Source organism: Schistocerca serialis, chromosome 9, assembly GCF_023864345.2.
Source record: "Schistocerca serialis cubense isolate TAMUIC-IGC-003099 chromosome 9, iqSchSeri2.2, whole genome shotgun sequence".
Taxonomy (NCBI): Eukaryota; Metazoa; Arthropoda; class Insecta; order Orthoptera; family Acrididae; genus Schistocerca; species Schistocerca serialis.
The window spans coordinates 335,898,296-335,920,963 of NC_064646.1; the positions used below are offsets into that span (position 1 = coordinate 335,898,296).

General features: G+C 39.5%; 1 protein-coding gene across 2 annotated transcripts in view; it reads right to left on the minus strand.

Annotated features, from left to right (window-relative positions):
• LOC126419065 (ankyrin-1) overlaps positions 1 to 22,668 on the minus strand; it is a 155,726-nt gene that overhangs the window by 21,403 nt on the left and 111,655 nt on the right. For both annotated transcript variants that reach the window (XM_050086144.1, XM_050086143.1), the window contains exons 7-9: positions 19,651 to 19,890; positions 18,529 to 18,786; positions 2,173 to 2,391 (exon numbers count right to left, since the gene is read on the minus strand). In XM_050086144.1, coding sequence (XP_049942101.1) covers positions 2,173 to 2,391; positions 18,529 to 18,786; positions 19,651 to 19,890 — 717 coding nt within the window. The remainder of the gene's footprint in view (positions 1 to 2,172; positions 2,392 to 18,528; positions 18,787 to 19,650; positions 19,891 to 22,668) is intronic.

A 22,668-nucleotide genomic window follows, 5' to 3' on the forward strand; every position in this document is an offset into this window, starting at 1 on the left:
GCCATAGCTGGCAGGGTGTTTCCAGAACTCTAAAGCGGAGTGTGCATTGATAAGAAACTTCCTGGCAGATTAAAACTGTGTGATGGATCAAGACTTGAGCTTGGGACCACAGCACACAGTCCACCAAACAGTTTTCGTCTTCCAGAAAGTTTCATATAGTGCACACACTGCTGCAGAGTGAAAATTTCATTCTGGAAACATCTCCCAGGTGGTGGTTGAGCTATGCCTCTGCAATATCCTTTCTTCAAGGAGCGTTATTTTGCAAGGTTCACAGGGGAGCTCTTGTGAAGTTTGGAAGGTAGGAGACAAGGGAGAGCTCTTGCGAAGTTTGGAAGGTAGGAGACGAGGTACTGGCAAAAGTAAAGCTGTGAGGACAGGTCACGAGTCGTGCTTGGGTAGCTCAGTCAGTAGAGCACCTGCCTGTGAAGAGCGATGGTCCCGAGTTCAAGTCTTGGACTGGCAGACAGTGTTACTCTGCCAGGAAGTTTCAGATCTGCACCCACTCTGCTGCACAGGGAAAATTTCATTCTGTAAATCCATCATCCTCCTGAATGCAGTGCACACAGCCAGGCCACTCTGTACCGCCACGATGTTGACCAAAGGCATGTGAGACTTCATATGACTGGGCACTGGACAAAGCCTCTTCAATGGAAGGGTTTGCTAATTGGAGCACCCACTGCTGGACTTCCTTATCTGGGGCAGAGCAGGTGATAACATCACGAACCATGATGTTCACATATGATTCCTTTGACCGGCTGTGACAAAATGGCAATTGTGGCTAAGGCCATGGAGAGTCACTGCACAGGCAAGATAAGTCTTATGGGGATGCTTCTTGCATTGGTACAATTCAACCATAGCAGCCAGGATGTGTGTCCAGCAACAATAATAGGAAGACAACAATGAGTATAGACTGTCACATGAAAATGCTGAAGGTTCCAGCAATGGGGCCAACTGCTAGATCACCTGATACAATGACAGAGAAATCCATAATAAAAACAATGCACAACATACCTCCGCATCTGTAATGTGAAAGGCATGGAAATGTTGCCGTAGGCAGAGTTTGTATGCTTCCCAATCTTCTGCTGCCTCGTCAAACGATGGGAACGGAGGAAGAAACATAGCCAGAGACAAAACTGGAGAGAGCAATCCAGCACAGCCTGTTACTTGACTGGAAGAAGTTCTGTCTGTCGTTACACCAACATATGAGGCTGAAACTCCATATCACAAAAAGATGCAAAAAGCAACCGTAGAATGACACATGTGAAAGTACGATCCTACTCGTCGCCAATGTGTTCTGACCAAAGAACACACAGATAATAACAGACACAACACTTCATGGCATCCAGAATAATTTGCACAAGAAGATACATGCCACGGAATGGCTACACTACTAGTTTGTGAACATACGTCGAATGTCAACATGTGACTGACAGCAAGACTGGCCGGGTCTGACTCTATAAGCCATTGGCTGGCTGGTACAGTGTACTGTGTAAAAGCACCATATGCATCCAAGAGAGGCAACCTCTACCTGTGGTAGGGCCTTCTGACTTCCGTGGCACACTGTACAACTGTACACCCAGATTGTAGATGTGGAATTAATTCAGGTCACCACAAATTAAGCCTGTGGCTTTACTATTACAAGACTAATATGCTATGTGCTCAGCTACTGGCAGCTCTGTTTAAATTATCACAATGTTTTGAATGTAACAGTACTTGTAAATTTTCAGAAGAGAATTTTTTCCAAGTTCTTGTAAAGGTGTGTAGTATGCTGCTTTAGGATTGTATTGATATTCAAATCCTGCAAGAAAATCAAAGAAGGTCACTCTATAGGGCACCCTTGCAACACTCAGGGCTTTGTATTTGGTGTCAATGATTTTATCAAGTAAACCACCCAAGAGTACCTCACAACTTGACTCAAAGTGTCACTCTGTCTGTACCCCTTTACACCATTTTCAAAGTCTATTACGTATCAACAGTGAAAGAGAAAACATTTGAAACACAGTAGTTATATAATGGCACAATGCTTGTAAAATGAAAGCTCTGCCAGTTGCTCAACTTCTCGAATTCACTATGGTGACATTTAATTTTATGGCAAACATTTGACACTGATATTTGGAAGCAGAGGTAGTAACTGCAATGAGTCAAATCAAAAATGAAGGTGTTCTTCATTACCTTTCGGCAGACAGCTGAGACGTAGCATTGCAGCACCCAGCCGACCCTCTGCGGTCGGCGGCCAGCACCACCCGCAGACCCGGAGCCTGTGTGACAACCTGTCCGTCCGATCTGACCAGCATCAGGCACCACCACATTTGGGTCTGCCCCATACTGAATCAACGTCAGTGTCAGATTATACACATGCATCAGATCTGACGGACCTCTAGCATTCTGAACCTGTGGAAACAGGAGAAGTCAGTGCTGTCTGATGACACTGTCTTCAAAAACAAAAAGTACTCTCCTCACACACACAGTGAGAGGGAGCTTTAGAAAATAAAGGAACTTGCTTTACATCCTTCCAATTTGTTGTTTCTGAACAAAGCAGCTATTGCTCCACAATCATTGGTATGTAACTTTTTGATTCCCTTCAGCATTATCTATACATAACTTGATTTTTCAAATGCATCCAAAAATTAGCCTCTATACAGTCTTGAAAGTGTTGTGCATGAACTGAACATAAAAAAATTATGAAACAGCCACAGGGAGAAATTGACATTGTTGCTGGGATTAATTAAACAAAAGCCAAAAGGCCCATACTGATGCCCTACCCACAATGGAACCAATGAAGATAACATTATGCAACATGTATGCAACTCAAAATTTTTAATGGTCTCAACTAATTAAGAGAAAACTAGCAATGTAAGCAAACACCAGAATATAAGCAAACACCAGAATATAAGCAAACACCAGAACGTAAGCAAACACCAGAATGTAACCAAACACCAGAATGTAACCAAACATCAGAATGTAACCAAACATCAGAATGTAACCAAACATCAGGATGTAACCAAACATCAGGATGTAACCAAACATCAGAAAGTAACCAAACATCAGATCAAATTAAGAATAATAAGAGAAACTATACTTTTCATTTTAAAAGGAAGAAAGAACTTGAGGTACTAAATAACATACAATAAAAAAACCACAATGGAATAATGACAATATTATGAAAAGGATGGATTCCTGTGTACCATATAATGGAGATACTGAGTCGCAGACTGGCACAATGAAAAGACTGCTAAACAAGTACGTTTTCTTCAGCTAAAAAGCCTTCTTCTAAATCAGACAACACACACACACACACACACACACACACACACACACACACACACACACACCTGATGACTTTCTCTGGCTGCCAGCTTCAGCAGGTCGTGTGTGTGCGATTAGTGTTTGCATGAATGTCTGTGTGTATGTTGTCCAATTTAGAAGAAGGCCTTTTGGCCAAAAAGCTTACTTCTTTAGCAAATCTTTCTGTTGTGCCTGCCTGCGACTCAATATCTCCACTATATGGTGGGTAGCAATCTACCCTTTTCATAATATTGTTATTAAATAACATACCAGAAATGTGAATTAGTTATATTAATATGTTGGAGCTGGAAATAAAAGCCAGGAATATAATTATTACAATCAAACTTTACATCACATACAGATAATCAAATTAATTATAGCATTACTGCATGTATGTGCCACTTTCAACAGTAACATTAATTATAAATCAATGGATAGCAATTAGAATAGTAATGGTTTTGGATGCCAGTTCATGATCTTGATGAAATTACATTTGAAAACATGTAACTTTATGAAACAGTTTCAAACAATGAAACATTCAGGTTGGTATAGCAACAACATTAAATGGATAGATTGCTACTCACTGCAAAGACGGTACTGTCTGCAACTCATGTGTCATCTTTGTGGTGAGTAACACTCTATCCTTTTAATAATGTTATAAATCGGTTTTATATTTAGGAAGATTATTTCCCATATAAATACATATTTTTATTACATGAATTAAAATTCCACTACTTTAGATAAGATTTGTTGTGAAACTGGGGCTAAAAAGATTTGCAGTTTACTAATAGCTTTTCTGGAAGAATCAACAGAAAGTAAAATAAAAATCTGTCAAAGTAAAAAAAAACTTTTTACCTGTAGTGACAATTAAAAATTTGTGCCAGACCAGGAATCACATCTGTATTTCCTGATACACAAAAGTTCATTCCAGTAATGATTTCCTAACACTACTTGAGGTTCTCTCATAAGAATAGAACCACTAGGGCAAAAGAATTGATGGGGGCAATAGTTTACTGTGTCATAAGGGATATATATTAAACAAACTAAATGCACTGAAATGAAATGAATGGAACCTCTCGCAACTCAGTGCCACCTGGGACTGGAGCAACTGAATTACGTACTCCGCCAGGGTTTCGACTACCTTTCTTCATGCACTGAAGTGAGAAATGTCCTGCCCACTATCCTTCACACCACTCCCGCAGTGGTATTCTGCCATACACCAAACCTACACAATGTACTAGTCCATCCTTGCACAATCATTGCTCCCAACCCCTTACCTCATGGCGCATACCCCTGTAATAGACCTAGATTCAAGACTTGTCCCATACATCCTCCCACTACCACCTACTCCAGTCCAGTCATGAGTATCACCTACCCCATCAAAGGCAAGGCTATCTGTGAAACCAATCTTATGATCCACAAGCTAAGATGCAAGCACTGTCCTGCATTCTATGTGGGCATGACAACCAACAAGCTGTCTATCCCCATAAATGGCCACCGACAAACTGTGGCCAAGAAACAAGTGGATCACCCTGTTGCTGAACACGCTGCCAAACATGACATCCTTCATTTCAATGTCTGCTTCACAGTCTGTGCCATACAGATCCTTCCCACCAACACCAGCTTTTCTGAATTGCGCAGGTGGGAACTTTCCCTGCAATACGTTTCCGTAACCCTCCTGGCTTCAACCTTCATTAGTCACTGTCGTCATCCATCCAGCCCCTTCCCTGTTCCCATTCCAGCACTACACAGCCGTCATTCCACCATCGCACTCAGTCTTTTTACTCCTCTCCTTTTCCGCTACTCCCCCCCCCCCCCCCCCCCCCCCCCACAAGTAGTTGTTTCCATTTTGACGACCAACCATCTTCAGGTGCTGCCAGTTGCGCTGTCATGTGTGCCCACAGCGCTGGAAGATGATGACTGACTGTATACCCAATAGCGCAACATTAACCCATTATTCCAAGAAAGCCTGAGAGATCACAACAGAAATTTCACTCTGATACACTCCTAAATACCTCTCTCCTTTTTCAGTAATTACTTTGTATTTTATGGTGGTCCCAATTCTACAAGAAGTATAAAATAGCACTGTATTACAGTAATAGCACTACTTTGTTATTATACTGTTATCATTCTTTTACAGTTAAGATTACAGCTTCCAGCAGTTCTCTGTGTTATGCTACAATGGCAGGTACAGCGGTCATAGTGGATAGGATGCTGACAACTTTTCGTAGTTGTTTCCAACTGATGGCAGTATAATTATTTCAACAAAAATGTTGTTTTATGAAAATACATTTATATTTAAAAATACATTTGTTTATTGAACTTTTAATTTTATGCTAAATTGTTCACAGTGGCCGTATGAACGCGCTATTATTTCACGAGCCCGACTGCTTATCTGTCACGCACTATGGATATTAAGATATCTTTTATGTTTCTCCCAGTATCTTGCTAATCAAATACAGTTATCTTAAAATGTTTTTTGCCAGCTTCAAGTATTCCAAGAATCATCATCTGGCAGTAGGAAGTAAAAAATAATTACATGTCCTGGTTTGAATGAAACGAAGCAAATAAGAAAAAGCGTATACGCAAAACTGAACTCACTTCAGACAGTGACAGTGTTCATTAGGCACTGTTTTAAAAGTCTCAGCGAATTTTCCAGTTGAAGTGCCATGCATCTAACCAGGTGCAATGGGGAATTTGAAGTGAGGTAGTGAGGTAGTGAGGTGATTGAGAGGTGAATTCTGTCCACAGAAACACTTCACCAAATAAGCCCAAAATTACATCCTTTGCAATTATAAAGAGGACACACACACTGTGTCAGGACATGCTTTATTTGTATAATTAGTCAAGGCTGTGTAGTAGATGCAGACACTTTACAGTCTGAATCTCCCATACAGCCTTGGCATTTGAGGCAAGCATGTTCAGATGCAGACTCTTTACAGCAATACACCACCATTCTCAGTTACCCTTCAGGGTATGTAATTACACCACCAGCCTAGTGCAAAAACAGATTTACTGGACCATCACATCCAATCTTGGTACTGCCAATCCCGCCAAAAAACAACTTAGGAGTACACCATTTGTCACTCAGGATTATCCTGGGCTTGAATGAACTAATCAGCTCCTTTGACAAGCCCATGACTTCCTAAGATCATGCCCTGAAATGAGGTCCATTCTGTCTGAGATTTGGCCCACCACACCTAGAATAGCTTTTTATCGCCCTCCCAATCTCCACAATACCCTTGTCAAACCCTATGCTCCTTTTGCACCCATCTTTCTATCCTTTGGCTCCTATCTCCGTGACCATCTCCACTGCAAAACTTGCCCTATGCACCACCTATATTAACCCTGTAACTGGCAAAACATACATTATTAAAGAGAGAGCCACTTGTGAAACAACACATCATGTAACAGCTGTTACGTAAACACTTTTCGGCCATTTACACTGGCATGACTGTCACCAAGATATCAGTTAAGATGAATGGGCATAGGCAGAGGGTGTATATTGTCAAAACACACTATCACATTGCAGAGCATGCACTACAACATGACAGTCATGACCTCAATGCCTGTTTCACCACACATGCCACCTGGATTCTTTCCCAAGACAACAGCTTCTCAGAACGAAACAAGTGGGAACTGGGATTATGACAGGATGTCAAATCAAACACCTTTCAGCCATCAAATTTCCAAGTTCTTATTTTATTTGGATACCAGTTTCGGTGATCTACTATGCCATCTTCAGGTCCCCTGACAGACATGCAGGAAGATTTCAACCTCAGTTCTGGTCAAAATAGGGGCCGGCATTCAAATACTGGCATCTGTAGACTTCTGCTTGATACCGCAATCACTTGAACCATCATCTGCCATCACTGTATCAAGCAGAAATCTACAGCTACCAGTAGTTGAACACCGGCCCCTATTTTGCCCAGAATTGAGATTGAAATCTTCCTACACATCAGTCAGGGGGCCTGATGATGTCATAGTAAATCACCAAAAGTAGTAGTCAAATAAAATAACAGTTTGGAAATTAAATGGCTAAAAGGTGTTTGATTTGACATCCTGTACTGAACATCCGAGCCCCTGCAACAATCTCTGAAAAGATGGACATACAGGGACTACAACATGTCCTTGGTTCTCGCCATCCACCTGGCGTTAATTTACATTAATTTCTTCGATCTCAGCATTTCTTCATAGTAACTGTTCCTTTCTTTACTCCATTTTAGTTTTCTACATCTTTCATTTTCTGAGCTGTCTATTTTTCGCCATCACCCTCCCATCTCTATCACATGCAGTGCACTTAGCTTTCAATTCTTATTAACTCATGCATGATATTTTAGCTGTAATCTCCATATTGTGTATTACCCTATCTTCCATCTTTAAGCTCTCAGGTTTTTAAATCTCATCTGGTGCAGTCCACAACTGTCAGTCATTCCTCCACTTTTTCAAACTCCACCCCCTTTCCTAAACCTCACCATTTCTTTTCCTTCACCCCTCTTCCTTCCCCTTCAGTCCTCCTGCCAGAAGGAGGGGTCACTGGCTCCAAAATCTTGCATGCATAATCCCTTTAATATGTGTGTTCTCCTGCTGCCGCTTGGTGAGTAGGTTTTTTATCAATCCAGTTACATTATTAATTCCTAGTTACTAATAAATGTTAACTGATATGCATTAATTTTTGTTTTAACACTGGTCCATCTAGTAATTAATGTATCAAGTAAACTGAAATTTTGTACATAATTTAATAAGTCTGGAAACACTGAAACAATTTTCATAACAAAGCACTTTGAGTCCAATAAATCATCATAAGAATGATCAACAAACAGTCCCATAAAATGTCTCCTAGGTGCAATACAGGTGGGTTGTAAATGAAGTATGATCAGATTGCACCTTCATGACTGAACGTTTGAAGCAATTCTAACGCAGCCATAATTTCATACAGTGTACATGCACACAGGGACAGTTTCGATTTGGTGTTTATATCTAACTGCGACACACAAGAGGTCAGATAAATTAGGTAAGAAACCCACTCCAAGTTATTTTAATAATATTTTCCCTAGCTGTAATGGATAGGTGCACTATGAAACAGCTAGAACTGTTACAAATATATTACACTTTTGGTGGAGACATGATATGTAGTATTAAAACAAATACAATGTTTTATTTTAAATTTGATACGCAGGCCCCCAAACTGCAACTTTGATAGCCTGCACGTCAACACAGCCTTGCATTAGAAATGAAATAAATAAAGATGCAATGAAATGAAACTGTTCAAAAATGCTGAACATGCAATGTAGGGACACAGTATTGGCAAATGAAAATTTGTAGCAGACCAGATGACTGAACTAGGTTTTATTGCTTATCACGAGTAATCACCCTAACTATTAAGCTGTCTGTCAAGTCTCCAGACTTGACTCAGGGCATCACTCATTTATGGTATGTAATTGTGAAACAAGTTTAAAGAACTTTTCAAGATAAAATCAAAATTAGTACAATACTGAAACATAAAACATCAAATGAAAACTGCAATTACAAGAACAATAATACTCATTACATTCAACAAGAATCTATTTCTTTTATAAAGCTTAATGAAAAGGAGCAGATGGGGAAGGTATCAACTGTTATATTAAGACTAACTCCAAGCAGTGATGGCAATGTTATCTGTGTGACAGTTAGTTCTGCTTGTGGCTGCTCAAACTCCAGAAGTTGTGCCAAACATGTCGTATGGGGGTAGCCGCTGGACCACCACAGGAAATAAATATCCAGCACAGCAGTACATTTCTTGTTATTGAAGTCTCCAATGCTGATTTGCAAACATAACTGTTACATGTTCTGGACATGGATTGTGATTTACAAATCTGCCTTTTCTTAAAATAAATGCTTATGGTTTTTTATGTTGATACTGTTCTGTGCTAAGTTTACTACAATCGTAACTCTCTCTCTCTCTCTCTCTCTCTCTTGGTTTCTACAGGCTCGTTTGTCTCATATAACTTCACACAATCGGCCATAATCTTATCAATATGAATATAATGGTAATGACCTTGTATGATTTGGGAGACCCATATAAAATATAAATCAGGTGGGCTGGATCACAAAAAAAGGCCTGAATCAATTTTACATGAACACTTTCTTCCTACTTGGGTCTATAATGGATCTCGTAGTTATAGACACTGACTGACTACGTCTACCATTGCAGCCACTGCACTGTCACATTGCTTGTGATCGGTGATCAGGTGAGACTTAGTATCACAGAGAAACGCGTGGAACTTCTTGACACTGTATATTATAAACAAATTTCTCCATGCTGTACTTAATGCTTTTCATATTTGACACAAAAACCCTTTCCAGCTATATGTGAAGCTTTATTTATAGAAACATGAGCGATTTTGTGATATTGACTCACATCCCCAGGCATACATCTGAACAGGATACAAAACATATAGTAAACATTATGACCCAGAAATGAACACTAATCCAAATAGCATAAGCTATATGACAACCAATATGAAAATAATCACACACAGCTAAAACATTAAAAAAAACTGACATGTTAAGACCATGTTAACCAACAATGAAAAGAAAAAGTCCCAACTAGTAAGAATTGTTAGCCTGACAGTTAAAAAACTCACATCATATAGGGAAGCAGTGGACAGCATCCCTGCCTCGTTGTACAGGGCCACACTGCAAGAGCTCACGTGTGTAACAGCAAAGGGCACTAGTGTCAACACACACAGACAAAGGGTATTTACAAATATTTATGTGCATATCCCAATATCATAAGAATGATTGAAGCCCCCCATTACACAACACTACAGTACAAATTATAAAATATTTTACCATAAAAAGTGTATGGACGAAAACAGACCAGACCCAAGAGTGTATAACAGAAACCCCAGAATCAATACTCAGGCAATCACAAAACCATGACATTACGTCCTTGAGAGGCAGTCAGAGTTTGATAGTATATTGTAATGCCTTAACTCCTCTAATTATTAAGGGTATATTGGGAGTATACTTTTAAACTCAACATAATTTCAATCAAATCAAGAATGTTTATTTTAAATTATTAGCTGAACTTATTACAGAGTGGCCAAAATCTTGTAAATGGTTGCTTAAAAGACTGTTTGAATTCCTCAAACTTATGATATTTGGATATGTGCAGAAATGCTTGTAACTTCCATGCTTTTGTGTGCTTTGGCACTAATTCCCTCATCAGTGACACACACAAGTACATTTACTAGCAGCGTGGCCCTGTATGGCGAGGCGGTTGTAAAGATGCTGTCTGCCGCTTCCCAACAAAATGAGAGTGTTTTAACCACCAGGCAATCAATGCTAATACAGTTGAGTCAGTGAAAAATGATCTCCGACAATTTTTGTGGGCTGGGCACAGTAGATTACTTATACCTACCCCAACCAGTCACATAACAATTTTGTAAATGTCTCTATGGTAACATCTCAGTGTCATCACAGCCCTATAGATGGCTAATACTTCACCTGCAGCCGACTGCGCTTCATAGTTGAAAGTTGACTACAGCGCTACTAACTGTCAGGGATTTACTCACACCAAATCAAATAAAGTCGGGAATTTTCATTTTTTAATTGTGTATTAATGCTGTTTCAATATAACAGTTTTAACTGGTGAACTGATTCGTGATGCCCTGCCTGTCGCAGGAAATGGCATTTTATTTTGAGAAGATTGAGTTCCTCTCTTTCCCATTTTATGGGCAGAAAGTTTTAGGTACATGTATCTTCATACTGGTTGTCATATGGCTTATATTATACGATTGGTGTTCATTTTTGGGTCATGTCAAGAGTATGTTTTTTATACTGTTCAGATGTACACCTGAAGATGAGATCTGATATCATGAAACTGACCATGTTCCTATAAATAAAGGTTCATATCAACTGGAAGCAGTTTGAAAGTCAAATTTGGATTACTTCAGTAAAAGTTGCACACAACATAAAACTATTTGTAATTTAATGCTTTAGATACAAATTCAATGAGATGTTCTTTGTCATCATCGTATCTATGAGACAGTGCTGCAATCTGAGGCATTAGTGGCTAGCATAAGCATTTGGCCAGTTTGAATTTTGCTAATAAAGGATCTGAGATAAGGTACTGTATCTTCATCTTTTCATCAGCATTTGCCAACTCTGTTAGGGTGTTCACTGACTCAAGTTCCTCAAAACTTATTTTATTTAACGTTGTGGCTGGATGCTCTTCCTTTCACAGCAGTCATCAGTCCCATGAGGGAGAAAGTATATGACAATATTGAACAGGTAATTCGGTATGTAAAGGGAGAAGAAAATCTAATGGTAAAGGGGCATTGGAATGTGGCTGAGGAGAAAGACTAATCGAGTCCTGCAATAAATTTCAGCTTGTAGTAGTGAATAGTCTGTCCAAGAATCACAAGGGGAGGAAGTATACTCCGAAAAGGCTAGGAAATGCACAAAGATTCCATTCAGATTACATCATGGTCAGGCAGAGATTTCAAAATCGGATACTGGATTGTAAGGCGCACCTACGAGCAGATATAGACTCTGATCACAATTTAGTAATGATAAAGAGTAGGTGAAGTTTAAGAGAGTATTCAGGAAGAATCAAAATGCGGAGAAGTGGGATATGAAAATAGTAAGGGATGAAGAGCTATGCTTGAAGTTCTCTGAGGCTACAGATATTGCGTTGATGAGTAACTCAGTAGGCATTACAGTTGAAGAGGAACAAACAACTCAAAAAACGTAAATCATAGAAGTTGGAAAGAAGAACATAAAATGGTTCAAATGGCTCTGAGCACTATGGGACTTAACTTCTGAGGTCATCAGTCCCCTAGAACTTAGAACTACTTAAACCTAACTAACCTAAGGACATCACACACATCCATGCCCGAGGCAGGATTCGAACCTGCGACCGTAGTGGTCTCGCAATTCCAGACTGTAGCACCTAGAACCGCTCGGCCACTCCGGCCTTCGAAGAACATAAACACAGAGAAAGTATTTGTGAAGAAACCATAAGTAACAGGAGAAAACTACAGCTGATTGATGAAAGGAGGAAGTACAAAAATGTTCAGGAAAATTCAGGAATACAGATATACAAGTGCAGGGAAGCTAAGGCAGAATGACTGCACGAAAACTGTGAAGAAATTGAAAAAAGAAATGATTGTCAGTAGGACTCACTCAGCATATTGAAAAGTGAAAATAAAAGCAAGTGCAGTAACATTAAGAGGGCAATGGGAATTCCACTGTTCAATGAAGAGAAGAGAGCAGATAGGTGGAAAGAGTACATTGAAGGCCTCTATGAGGGAGAGTACCCATCTGATAATGTGATAGAAGAAGAAACAGAAGTCAACTGGTACAAGGTAGTGTATCCAGAATCAGAATTAAAAGAGCTTTGGATGACTTAAGACCAAACACGGTAGAAGGAATAGATTACATTCCATTGTAATTTCTAAAATCATTGAGGAAAGCAGAACCAAACCAACTATTCACATTGCTGTGTAGACTGTACGAAACTGACAATATACCAGCAGACGTCTGGAAAAACATAATCCACACAATTCTGAAAATAAGAAGAGCCAACAAGTGTGAGAATTATCGCACACATAGCTTAACAGCTAATGCATCTAAGTTGCTGACAAGAATTATATATAGAAAAATGGAAAGGAAAATCGAAGATCTGTTATCTGACAATCAGTTTGGCTTTAGGAAAGGCAAAGGCACCAGAGATGCAGTTCTTATGTTTCGGTCAATAATGGATGAAAGACTAAAGAAAGATCAAGACACATTCATAGAATTTGTCAACCTGAAAAAAGTGTTCGACAATGTAAAATGAAGTGAGATGTTCAAAAGTCTGAGAAAAATTGGGAAAAGCTATAGGGGAAGATGGGTAATATACAATATGTGAAACCAAGGGGGAACAATAAGACTGGAAGACCAAGAATGAAGTGCACACAGATTAAAAAGGGTGTACGACAGGGATGTCCCTAGTGTTCAATCTATACATCAAAGAATCAATGATGGAAATAAAAGAAAGGATTAAGAGTGGGATCAAAATTCAAGGTGAAAGGATATCAATGATAATATTTGCTGATGACATTTCCATCCTCAGTCAAAGTGAATAATTGCAAGATCTTCTGAATAGAATGAACAGTCTAATGAGTACAGAATATGGATTGAGAGTAAATCAAAGAAAAACAAAAGTAATGAGAATTAGCAGAAATGAGAACATTGAGAAACTTAACATCAGAATTGGGGATCATGAAGCAGACGGAGTTAGGGAATTCTGCTACATAGGCAGCAAAATAACCCATGATGGACTGAGCAAGGAAGACATAAAAAGTAGACTACCATTGGCAGAAAACACATTCCTGACCAAGAGAAATACAGTAGCATCAAATGTATGCCTTAATTTGAGGAAGGATTTTCTGAGAATGTATGTTTGGAGCACAGTACTATACGGCGGTGAAACACGGATTGTAGGAAAACCAGAACAGAGGAGAATCAAAGCATTTGAGATGTTGTGCTCCAGAATCATGTAGACTGATATAGTAAGGAATGAAGACGTTCTCCGCAGAATTGGCAAGAAAAAAGAGTATATGGAAAACTGTCAAGAAGAAGAGAAAGGATGATAGGCTCTGTTGATACATCAGGGAATAATAATGAATAATGAGCGTATGACATTGGTGGCCGGGAGGAATAACTTCCACATACTATAGAGAGCTGTTGTGTAAAAACTGGAGAGGAAGACAGAGATTGTATGAAAAGTTTGGTACAGAAGAGGAATTCATGGTTGGCCACATCAAACCAGTCAGTAAACTGATGAAGAAAAAAATGTTCTGTGTATGATTGTAGTCTAACTGTTTTTGTATCATATTCGACACAGAAAGTGGGAACCACCCCAGCATTTGCCTAAAGGAGCATGAGTAACTGCCTAAAAACCACGTTAAGGCTGGTCAGTACACCACCCACGATAATTAATCCATCCGGGTCAGGTGATGTATCCGTGGCTGCGGTGGCATCAAACATGGGAGCAAGAGGCATGAGTACCTCCATCCTTTTCTCCACACTGATACACAAGCTGGGCAGAGAATCCAAATCACTGTCAGATACTAAAGCAGTGATACCCATTATCTCTAACTATACACATTTGACTCCTTTTATTTCTTCCAAAAAAAGTTGCCTATGGCAGAATAGTGAGTCATTTTGCAGAGCAGAATTTCATAATCAGGGTGTATACGGGGACAAGAAAAAAAAATTCCCGGATTTCTCCCGGATATCCCGTTTAAAAAATATGCTTTTTCCCGGGCGAAAATACACTTTTTCTGTGCTAAGTGACAGTAGGTTTTCCGTAGATTTTCTCTCGGAACTGTAAAACTTATCAATCCTTTGAAAGGTTAACGTTTTATTAATCGCGTAGAACTTCCCAAGAGGGGGAGAGAGGAAAAAAAAAAACTGGAGCAGAGAAGTTTTGGAGAGACTTCTAATAAAAAAAAATAAAGGAGAGAAGTTTTGGAAAGACCTTTGATTTGCAGCAACATATACGCTGCATAATTTCGTATTACGAAAGTATAAATTCGAATTGCACCAAACACAGCGCGTTAGTTTCCGGAGCGTTGCAACCGAGGTTGCGATGTCCTTTTGTAAGAGAGTCATATCTCAAGCCACGAGATGTCGCCAGCCGATGACAGCAGCTATTCAGAGCATAGGACACGTGTTATAGCCAGCCAATAGCAAGATTACTGGTTACATAGCGCGAACACACAAGAGGAAAAGTTAACGGTTTACATTAATGTACACAGTACCATATATCTACAAGAAAAGCTAAGCTTTCACATATAATATTGGTCTCTAAGATTAACACGCTACAATAGAAGCTAAGCTTTCACATGTAATATTGATCTTTATTGCGTGTGTTATACTTTAAGATGCATCACACAAATGTGCCAGTAAATTTAAAATTATGGCATAAATGCCTCGGCTCGAAATTCTTGTAAGTGGCTGGTCCTCAAACTGTTCAGTTTCGAACGCTCTGTGATTTAGATATCCATCCCACTTTCTCACACGAAACATAATTCATCTTGCGCAAAAAGAAATTTACTTTGAAAGTAACGCTTTTCTAACCACCGTTCGCAATACTGTTAGAAATAGGTTCGGTTTACCAGTTGCCAGAGAGTGCCAGAAAATGCATTATTGTGCGTGTGCAACTGCAGTGGTGTAGGAAGCCCGCATGTTCGTGTGTATAAAGCACTAAGAGAGCTTACATTACACCATAAAAGAAACAGGGCATCAGAGGATACTCCTAAGAGCATCGAAATTTCGTAAACCATACTAAATGCATAATTCGGCTTGAAGTGCTAATCGGCTTTATCCAGATTCACAATGAAGTAGGTTCCATCTGATATTAAGCTTTTCAGTGTGGTTTTTGGGATGTAAATTTTCTTGGAGTACCAGTACTCTACGATCTCATGTTTGGTTCTTTCTCATGGCATAATGCCATATATGGCAGAAGATGATAAGGTGCACTTGAAATTCATCGAACAGTTGGAGCTAGCCAATACTGTAGAATGAAGCACTTCGTTTCAAATAAAATGATTGCCTCAGCGGAATTTCTTTAGCAAACTTGCAAAAATAACTTCATTCTTCTGCAAGGCGATTAATGCTTGCCTGCTACTAACTTGGAAAGAAAATAAAATCAGAAAACTGAAATTAATAATATATTTTTGCCCTCCGTAATTATGTGAATGTATTTTAATTCACTTGATAGCTCCCGGCAACAGAAATCCGTTTTGTTTTCATTTGACATGGGAGCTGTACACGAAGAGAAGCGGCGAAATCACTTAACGTAAACACGGGTCACGTGGGGACTAACCCCCTCCCCACTCTGTGCTAGCGCGAATCTGGCAGCTAGGGCGCGCAAGAAAAATTTTTCTCGTTGCATCTGGTTGCATGCTGCTGCTACTACCGATACAGCTAACAGCCAAACTTCAAGTAATGGGAAGCGGGAGGAGGTACTGCTTATACGAGAGTCAAATGCGCATGCGCAACAGACCGCTGGCAACTTGTCAAACGAACCTAATATGAACAGTTGTGACGTCATGCTCATAGCAAGCAGTTTACTGTTACGAAGAATTACAGTCTGCGCCCTACGGTCTTTGACATACTTTTGCTATCTGCAGACACTTGTGCGTGCACGGTGTTTTGTTGTCGTAAATTGCACATTTCCTTTGCCACTAAAGTTTTATTTTTTTCCCCCTCGTTTATATTTTATTGCTGCAGTATCATTCTCTAGTAGCAGGATACAATAACATTCTTTGCTAGAGAATCAATTCTGCAGTCAAAATTACAAAAATTTAAAGCTAAAACAATGAAAAATCCCCGGAATTCCGAAAAATTCCCAGGTTTTTCCCAGTTTTCTCCCGGATGAAAGAATTCCCGGGTTTTTCCCAGATTTCCCGGTTGTCCCGGGTCGTATACACCCTGATAATTGCCTTTCGGTCTGCCTTTTCTAACGGATTCTCTATTAATTCTCACCTTCATCTTCTTTTTACTGGCCCCATCCCTTCCTGTCACCCTCCCTCTCCCCCACCCTCTACCCCATGGGAATGGGGAATTTGTGTACCCCATCTGTCTGCTTTTAGCACTAGCCCAAGTGAAAATATGAGAACATTTTTGAAATGTTTGTAAATCATATAACTGAGGTGAGATTTGGGTGCCAGCCAGTATTCATGTATTTGGATGTGGGAAACTGCCTGAAAACCACATCCATGCTTGCCAGCACACCAGCCCTTGTTGTTAATCCCCCAGATGGATTTGGTCCGGGACCAGACTCAATACGGGGCCGGCATTATTTCCCAAATCCCAGAACTGGTGTGCTAATGCTCACAGATATACTGACGAGTCTTATGAAGTATTACCTTAATAACAAAAAAAAAAAAAAAAATGTAGGTCGAAGTGTCAAACTGCAACACAGGAATAAAACTAAACTCAGAATGAGAGAACATAAAATGTGGAGTCCCACAAGATTCATTGCTTCATCTGCTACTGTCATAACCCACATAAATGACATAACAACAACTTTAAAAAAACTGCCTCATAATATTTCTTGATGACAGAAGCTCGCTAAGGCCACAAATTCTCATTCATACTGGACACAGTCCACAAAATAAATGAGCATCCTCCAAGTGGTTTACAACAAGCAATTGTATCTTAATCTCAAGTAGTCTCTAATTAATAGTTTCAAGTAAATGACCTACTGATATCTGAAATAAACATAAATGGTCATGCAGTAACCAGAAATTCCAAATTAAATATTCATTAGACTAATAAGTTAAAACGCAGTCAGCACACAGATAAACTATTCAAGAAGTCCTATTTGACCCGTTTTTCACTCAGAAGTATCTCTCAACATGTTGATTTCAGATTAGTGTGCTTGTGTATACTGTATAGTTTTAGTACCTGTTGTTACTGATATAACATTCTGAGACAATGCATCTAAAGTAATGAATGGATTAATTAAGCAAAACTGGGCAGCAGAAGTACTGAGTCAAGTAAACATTGCACATCTTGCAAAGATGTCTTCAAAGAAATTCTCAGTACATTTGCTTTTAAATTATATTTGTTGTTAAAAATAAAAGTCAGTTTCAGTTGAACTGTGATTTACACAGCCACAATACACAAAACTGTAACAACAAAATTCCATGTAGACTGAGCCCCTGCAAACAAATTATTTGACTATCTACATTCAATGATTAGTCTGTAAGCCACATGACATATAGCGCCGTGCTCTATGAAAAGCCCTCTACCTTAGGGCACGTGGCTAACTCCTGTACTTTGATAAATATCAGAGTAGTGATTTAGATATTCAAATAGCAGCAGATAATAACAGGTGGGTGTTTACTACAACTGATGAAGCAACAGTCTCTTTTGTTCCTTTAAAGTAGCACTTCTCCTGGGAGGTTTGGCATGATGGATTTAGTTTGAGTACGTACAAACACAATACAGTAACTTCAGATAGTTAATGATTAACGCAGTTTCAATCAATTGCTTTAATTTGTTAATGAATACCTTGAGCTGATTCACATCCCTGCAGTTTTTTCTTCACCATGAGATCTACAGAACACAATGGATAAATAGGTGGATGAATAAATGAAGAGAAACATAGTGCATTATGTGACTGTGCTGATTAAATAAAACCAAAAGCTTTCTGCATTTTCTTGCATTCGTGTACTCATGAATGGCATGCATACTTACCATATCTGACAATGACTGAAGGATGTGTTGCGTGCGTTGTGAGAATTGTACATTGGGATCAAGCCCATACTGGAGAAGCAGAACCAGCAAGTTCCTAATAAATTCAAAGTTTTGTGCTTTCTCCTCTTCTCGGTTCAAAGCTATGCTCTCACTGGCAGTGAATACAAGCACGTGCATTGGTGTTAAATTGCTGCGAGATGTGCAATTTGGATTTGCACCATGCTTACAGAGGATCCGTACACAATTCAGGTAGCATACCTGTAAAGCACACATTTGTATTTTGAAAAGAATCAAATAAGCTGAACTGCTCGAAAATGATAATCTCGAAAGCAGTATATTTCCACACAAGTACAAGACATTTTGTCTTTGGAAGGCAATCGTTTTCTGAAAATATACAATTCAAGAAACTTATGTCTCCAAAATTTCGATGGGCACATTTACTGTTAACGAAGAGTAAATGAAAAAGAATAATTCAAAATTGCATCACACAGCAAAAATGAGTCAGCATTCACAACACTCTTTCATTAAGATTAATAATGTTATTTACAATAAAGTTGGATGATTGGAGACATAAGTCTTCCATGGAGCTACAGTGCATAAACAAAAGAAAAAAAATATTCACTCAGGGGGTACAAATTGAGATTATACTTTACACTCTATGACAAACAACAGTATTTTGGAAACAGTAACTGTAACAGTGCCAGTCTTATTGAAGACTTGAATAATTTCATTTATGAAGCTATGAGACTCATAAAATTGCTCTAATGACATTATCACTCTACATGAATGATTATTTGTCAGTAAACTTCACAGATGTAGCCAGCACCTGTTCTTTCTGTCTGTTACTATATCTTACGTACTTCCATATTCATGAAAGCTTTCCTTCGTGATGGTATTTGTGGAACACAAAGTATCAGTTAATGAAGAAATGAATGAATTACATGAGCTGAAGCTACTCTGGTTATTTCCAATGGTTTGTTGAGGTCTTCTTGATGAAATTATGCTGATCACTCCAGCAAGTGTGATTCTTTTTGTAATTACAATTTTTTAACAAACACTGAGGTATACATAAAGCTTACTCTATAGTTCTGCAGCCTGTAACCTGGGCTGTGCAATACTTACCTTCATAGTGTGTGTGAAATGATGGAGCGGATCTTTGTTGATGAGAGGAACAAGGCAGACCATAAGTGGTACTGATCCATCACGGCCAACGACATTTGGATTTCCTCCCTCTTGCAACAGCATATTTAGCAGCTCATAGCGGAACTCCCAGTCACGCACATGCCTCAATACGCAGGCCAGTGCACTGTTCCCCGGGTGATTTATAGATGGTCGTGCACCATTTTGCAGGAGGAAGCGTACCTGCCAAATATTTGCATGTTTCACAATAATTTTCTTCAGATGTAAGGTAAATCTGCACAGCGGAGGTCAATGGAAGTTCACATTTCTTATTTTATCTCGAGTTTTAATTATAACATAGGTTGTTTACAACTCTGTGAATAACACACAAAAAAATCAGTAAATTACCTAACCAATGTAAATAATTTTTATCAAATTGTAGAAACATAGAATTTTTGTAACAAATGATCACTGAAAATTGGATGTGCAATAAATCTTTTTGCGCCAATTTCTGTAATATCACAAACTTCTGTTGGGGATTCTGTTATGTCTTTTGCCTGTCTGACAGCTAGTACATATTTGTAGTTTGACAATTTAATGTATTTACAGTATTTATGTTTCACTCTATTTATTTACATTTGATTGAGACCTTCGCAGATGTGAACAATGCAATCTTTTTGCACATGCCCAGCACCCATGAGAAGATGGCAGCCACTTTATCAATGTAACATTCTTTACTGTATCAATACAATTAAAGAAATCCTTATACTCTGAGAATAAATTTTGTAATTTGAAGGAGGAAAGCATTAGCACCTGTCACTCTGTCTAAAGGTAGCAATCATACATAGTAATGATGGTGATCAGTTAGTAACATTGAAAAATAAACTGTATTATGAAATGAGTCATTTGAAGAAAAGGGATTTTGGAACTCAGTGTTTTTAGTATTACAACAGATTGACCTCCACAGCAGGTCAGAGACAAACTTGCTGTCTTCTTTTTTTCCTGGCCTTTACCTCCATCACCACAGGGTCAGCATGTGGATTTTCGGATTTGGCATTGTTAGTGGTGGAGGGTAGCCAGACGCCTTTCATTTCCTAAATGACTGTGAATCACGTAATTTGGGTAGGACAAGGGTACCCACCCAGTATTCACCTAGATGGATGTGGGAAACTCCTTAAAAACCACATTCAAGCTGGTTGGAACACCAGCCATCACTGTTGATCCACAGGAAATATTCAATACGAGGCTGGTGCATGTTTCCGAATCCCTAGAGCAGCATGAAAGTACGTGCATCTACCCAGGTGGTTAGAGACAAATCTGTTGTCAAATAGACAAGCACTTACTCAGCCTGGAAACAGTGCTCTAAGCACATGGTGGGGCTACATTGGTTACTCACAGTACACTGTAAACCGTGTGGCCACAAAGCAACAAATCAGTTGCTGTGTTTTTACGGCTCTCAGTAATTTTTGCTATTCAAACTGGTTTTCGTTCTGCAACGAAGTTCTCTTACTGAACATCACTGCTTGCAAACCAAGTACTATGTCTCAGCTATGCAGCACTAACCGCATTAACAGACCATAGTATTTTGGTGTAAGGGCAAAACACTAAATTTGTCAAGAAAAAACAAACTCAAAGGGACAAATGTTCATGGATCCAGTATTCATGGAACTCTGGAAATACGAGGGCGGTTCAGAAAGTAACCTCCGATTGGTCACAGTGCGGGTTGTGGGGGGAGTAGCGACGCCATCTGTGCGTTCACGCACTCAACAGGTCAGTCGGCATCAAGCCGTGGTCGAGTGAACGTCGTACCTGCGCTAGTTTAGTTTTTGTGGCAGTTTGAAATGTGTGCTGCAATATAAAACCCCGCCAAATGTGAAGTGCGTGCTGTCATAAGGTTTTTTACAGCCAAAGGATATTCTGCAGCAGCTATTCATCGTGAGCTTTGTGCCGTGTACGGACCAAGAGTTATGAGTGAAGTTTATTTAAAAGTGGACGAGAAAACGTTCATGATGAAGAGAGGAGTGGTAGACCATCATTGGTGACTGACGAACTCGTTCAGACAGTTGATGCAAAAGTTCGTGAAAATCGACGTTTCTCAATGTCGGAGTTGTCTACTGGTTTTCCACAGATTTCTAAGACTCTCTTGTACGAGATAGTGACAGCAAGATTGGGTTACTGTAAGTTCTGTGCACGATGGGTGCCCAAAATTCTTACTGACCACCACAAAACTCAAAGAATGGCCTCTGCATTAGACTTTCTGTCACGTTATGAGGACGAAGGAGAACCATTGTTAAACAGAATCGTGACCGGTGACGAAACCTGGATTAAGTACATGAACCCTGAGACAAAAGAACAATCAAAGATGTGGGCACATTCAAATTCGCCTACTAAACCAAGAAAAGCCTCGCAAGATTTTTCTGCCAGAAAACTGATGGCAACGGTGTTTTGGGATGCCAAAGGGGTGTTGTTGGTTGAATTCATGGAACGTGGTACGACCATTAATCAAGACGTGTACTGTGAAACAATAAAAAAGTTACGACGGGCTATACAGAACAAACGCCGTGGTATGCTGACTTCCGGTATCGTTTTTTTGCACGATAATGCCCGTCCTCACTCTGCTCGCAGAACAACGGCCCTTCTTGAGTCCTTCAAGTGGGACGTTATCAACCATCCACCTTACAGCCCAGACCTGGCGCCAAGTGATTATCACCTCTTCATGCATTTGAAGAAATGGCTCGGGTCACAGCGGTTTGATGACGACGAAGAGCTCAAAGATGCGGTCACAGGCTGGCTCCAGGCACAAGCGGGTGATTTTTATGCAGAAGGAATTTCAAAGCTTGTGAAGAGATACGATAAGTGCCTCAATCGCTATGGAGACTATGTAGAAAAATAGTGCAAAGATGTAGTTGTAAGATTTATATATTAAAATATTTTTATTTAACTTGGTGTATTTTTTTAAATCAACCGGAGGTTACTTTCTGAACGGCCCTCGTAGTAGCTAATGCAGCAACAGCAACTAAT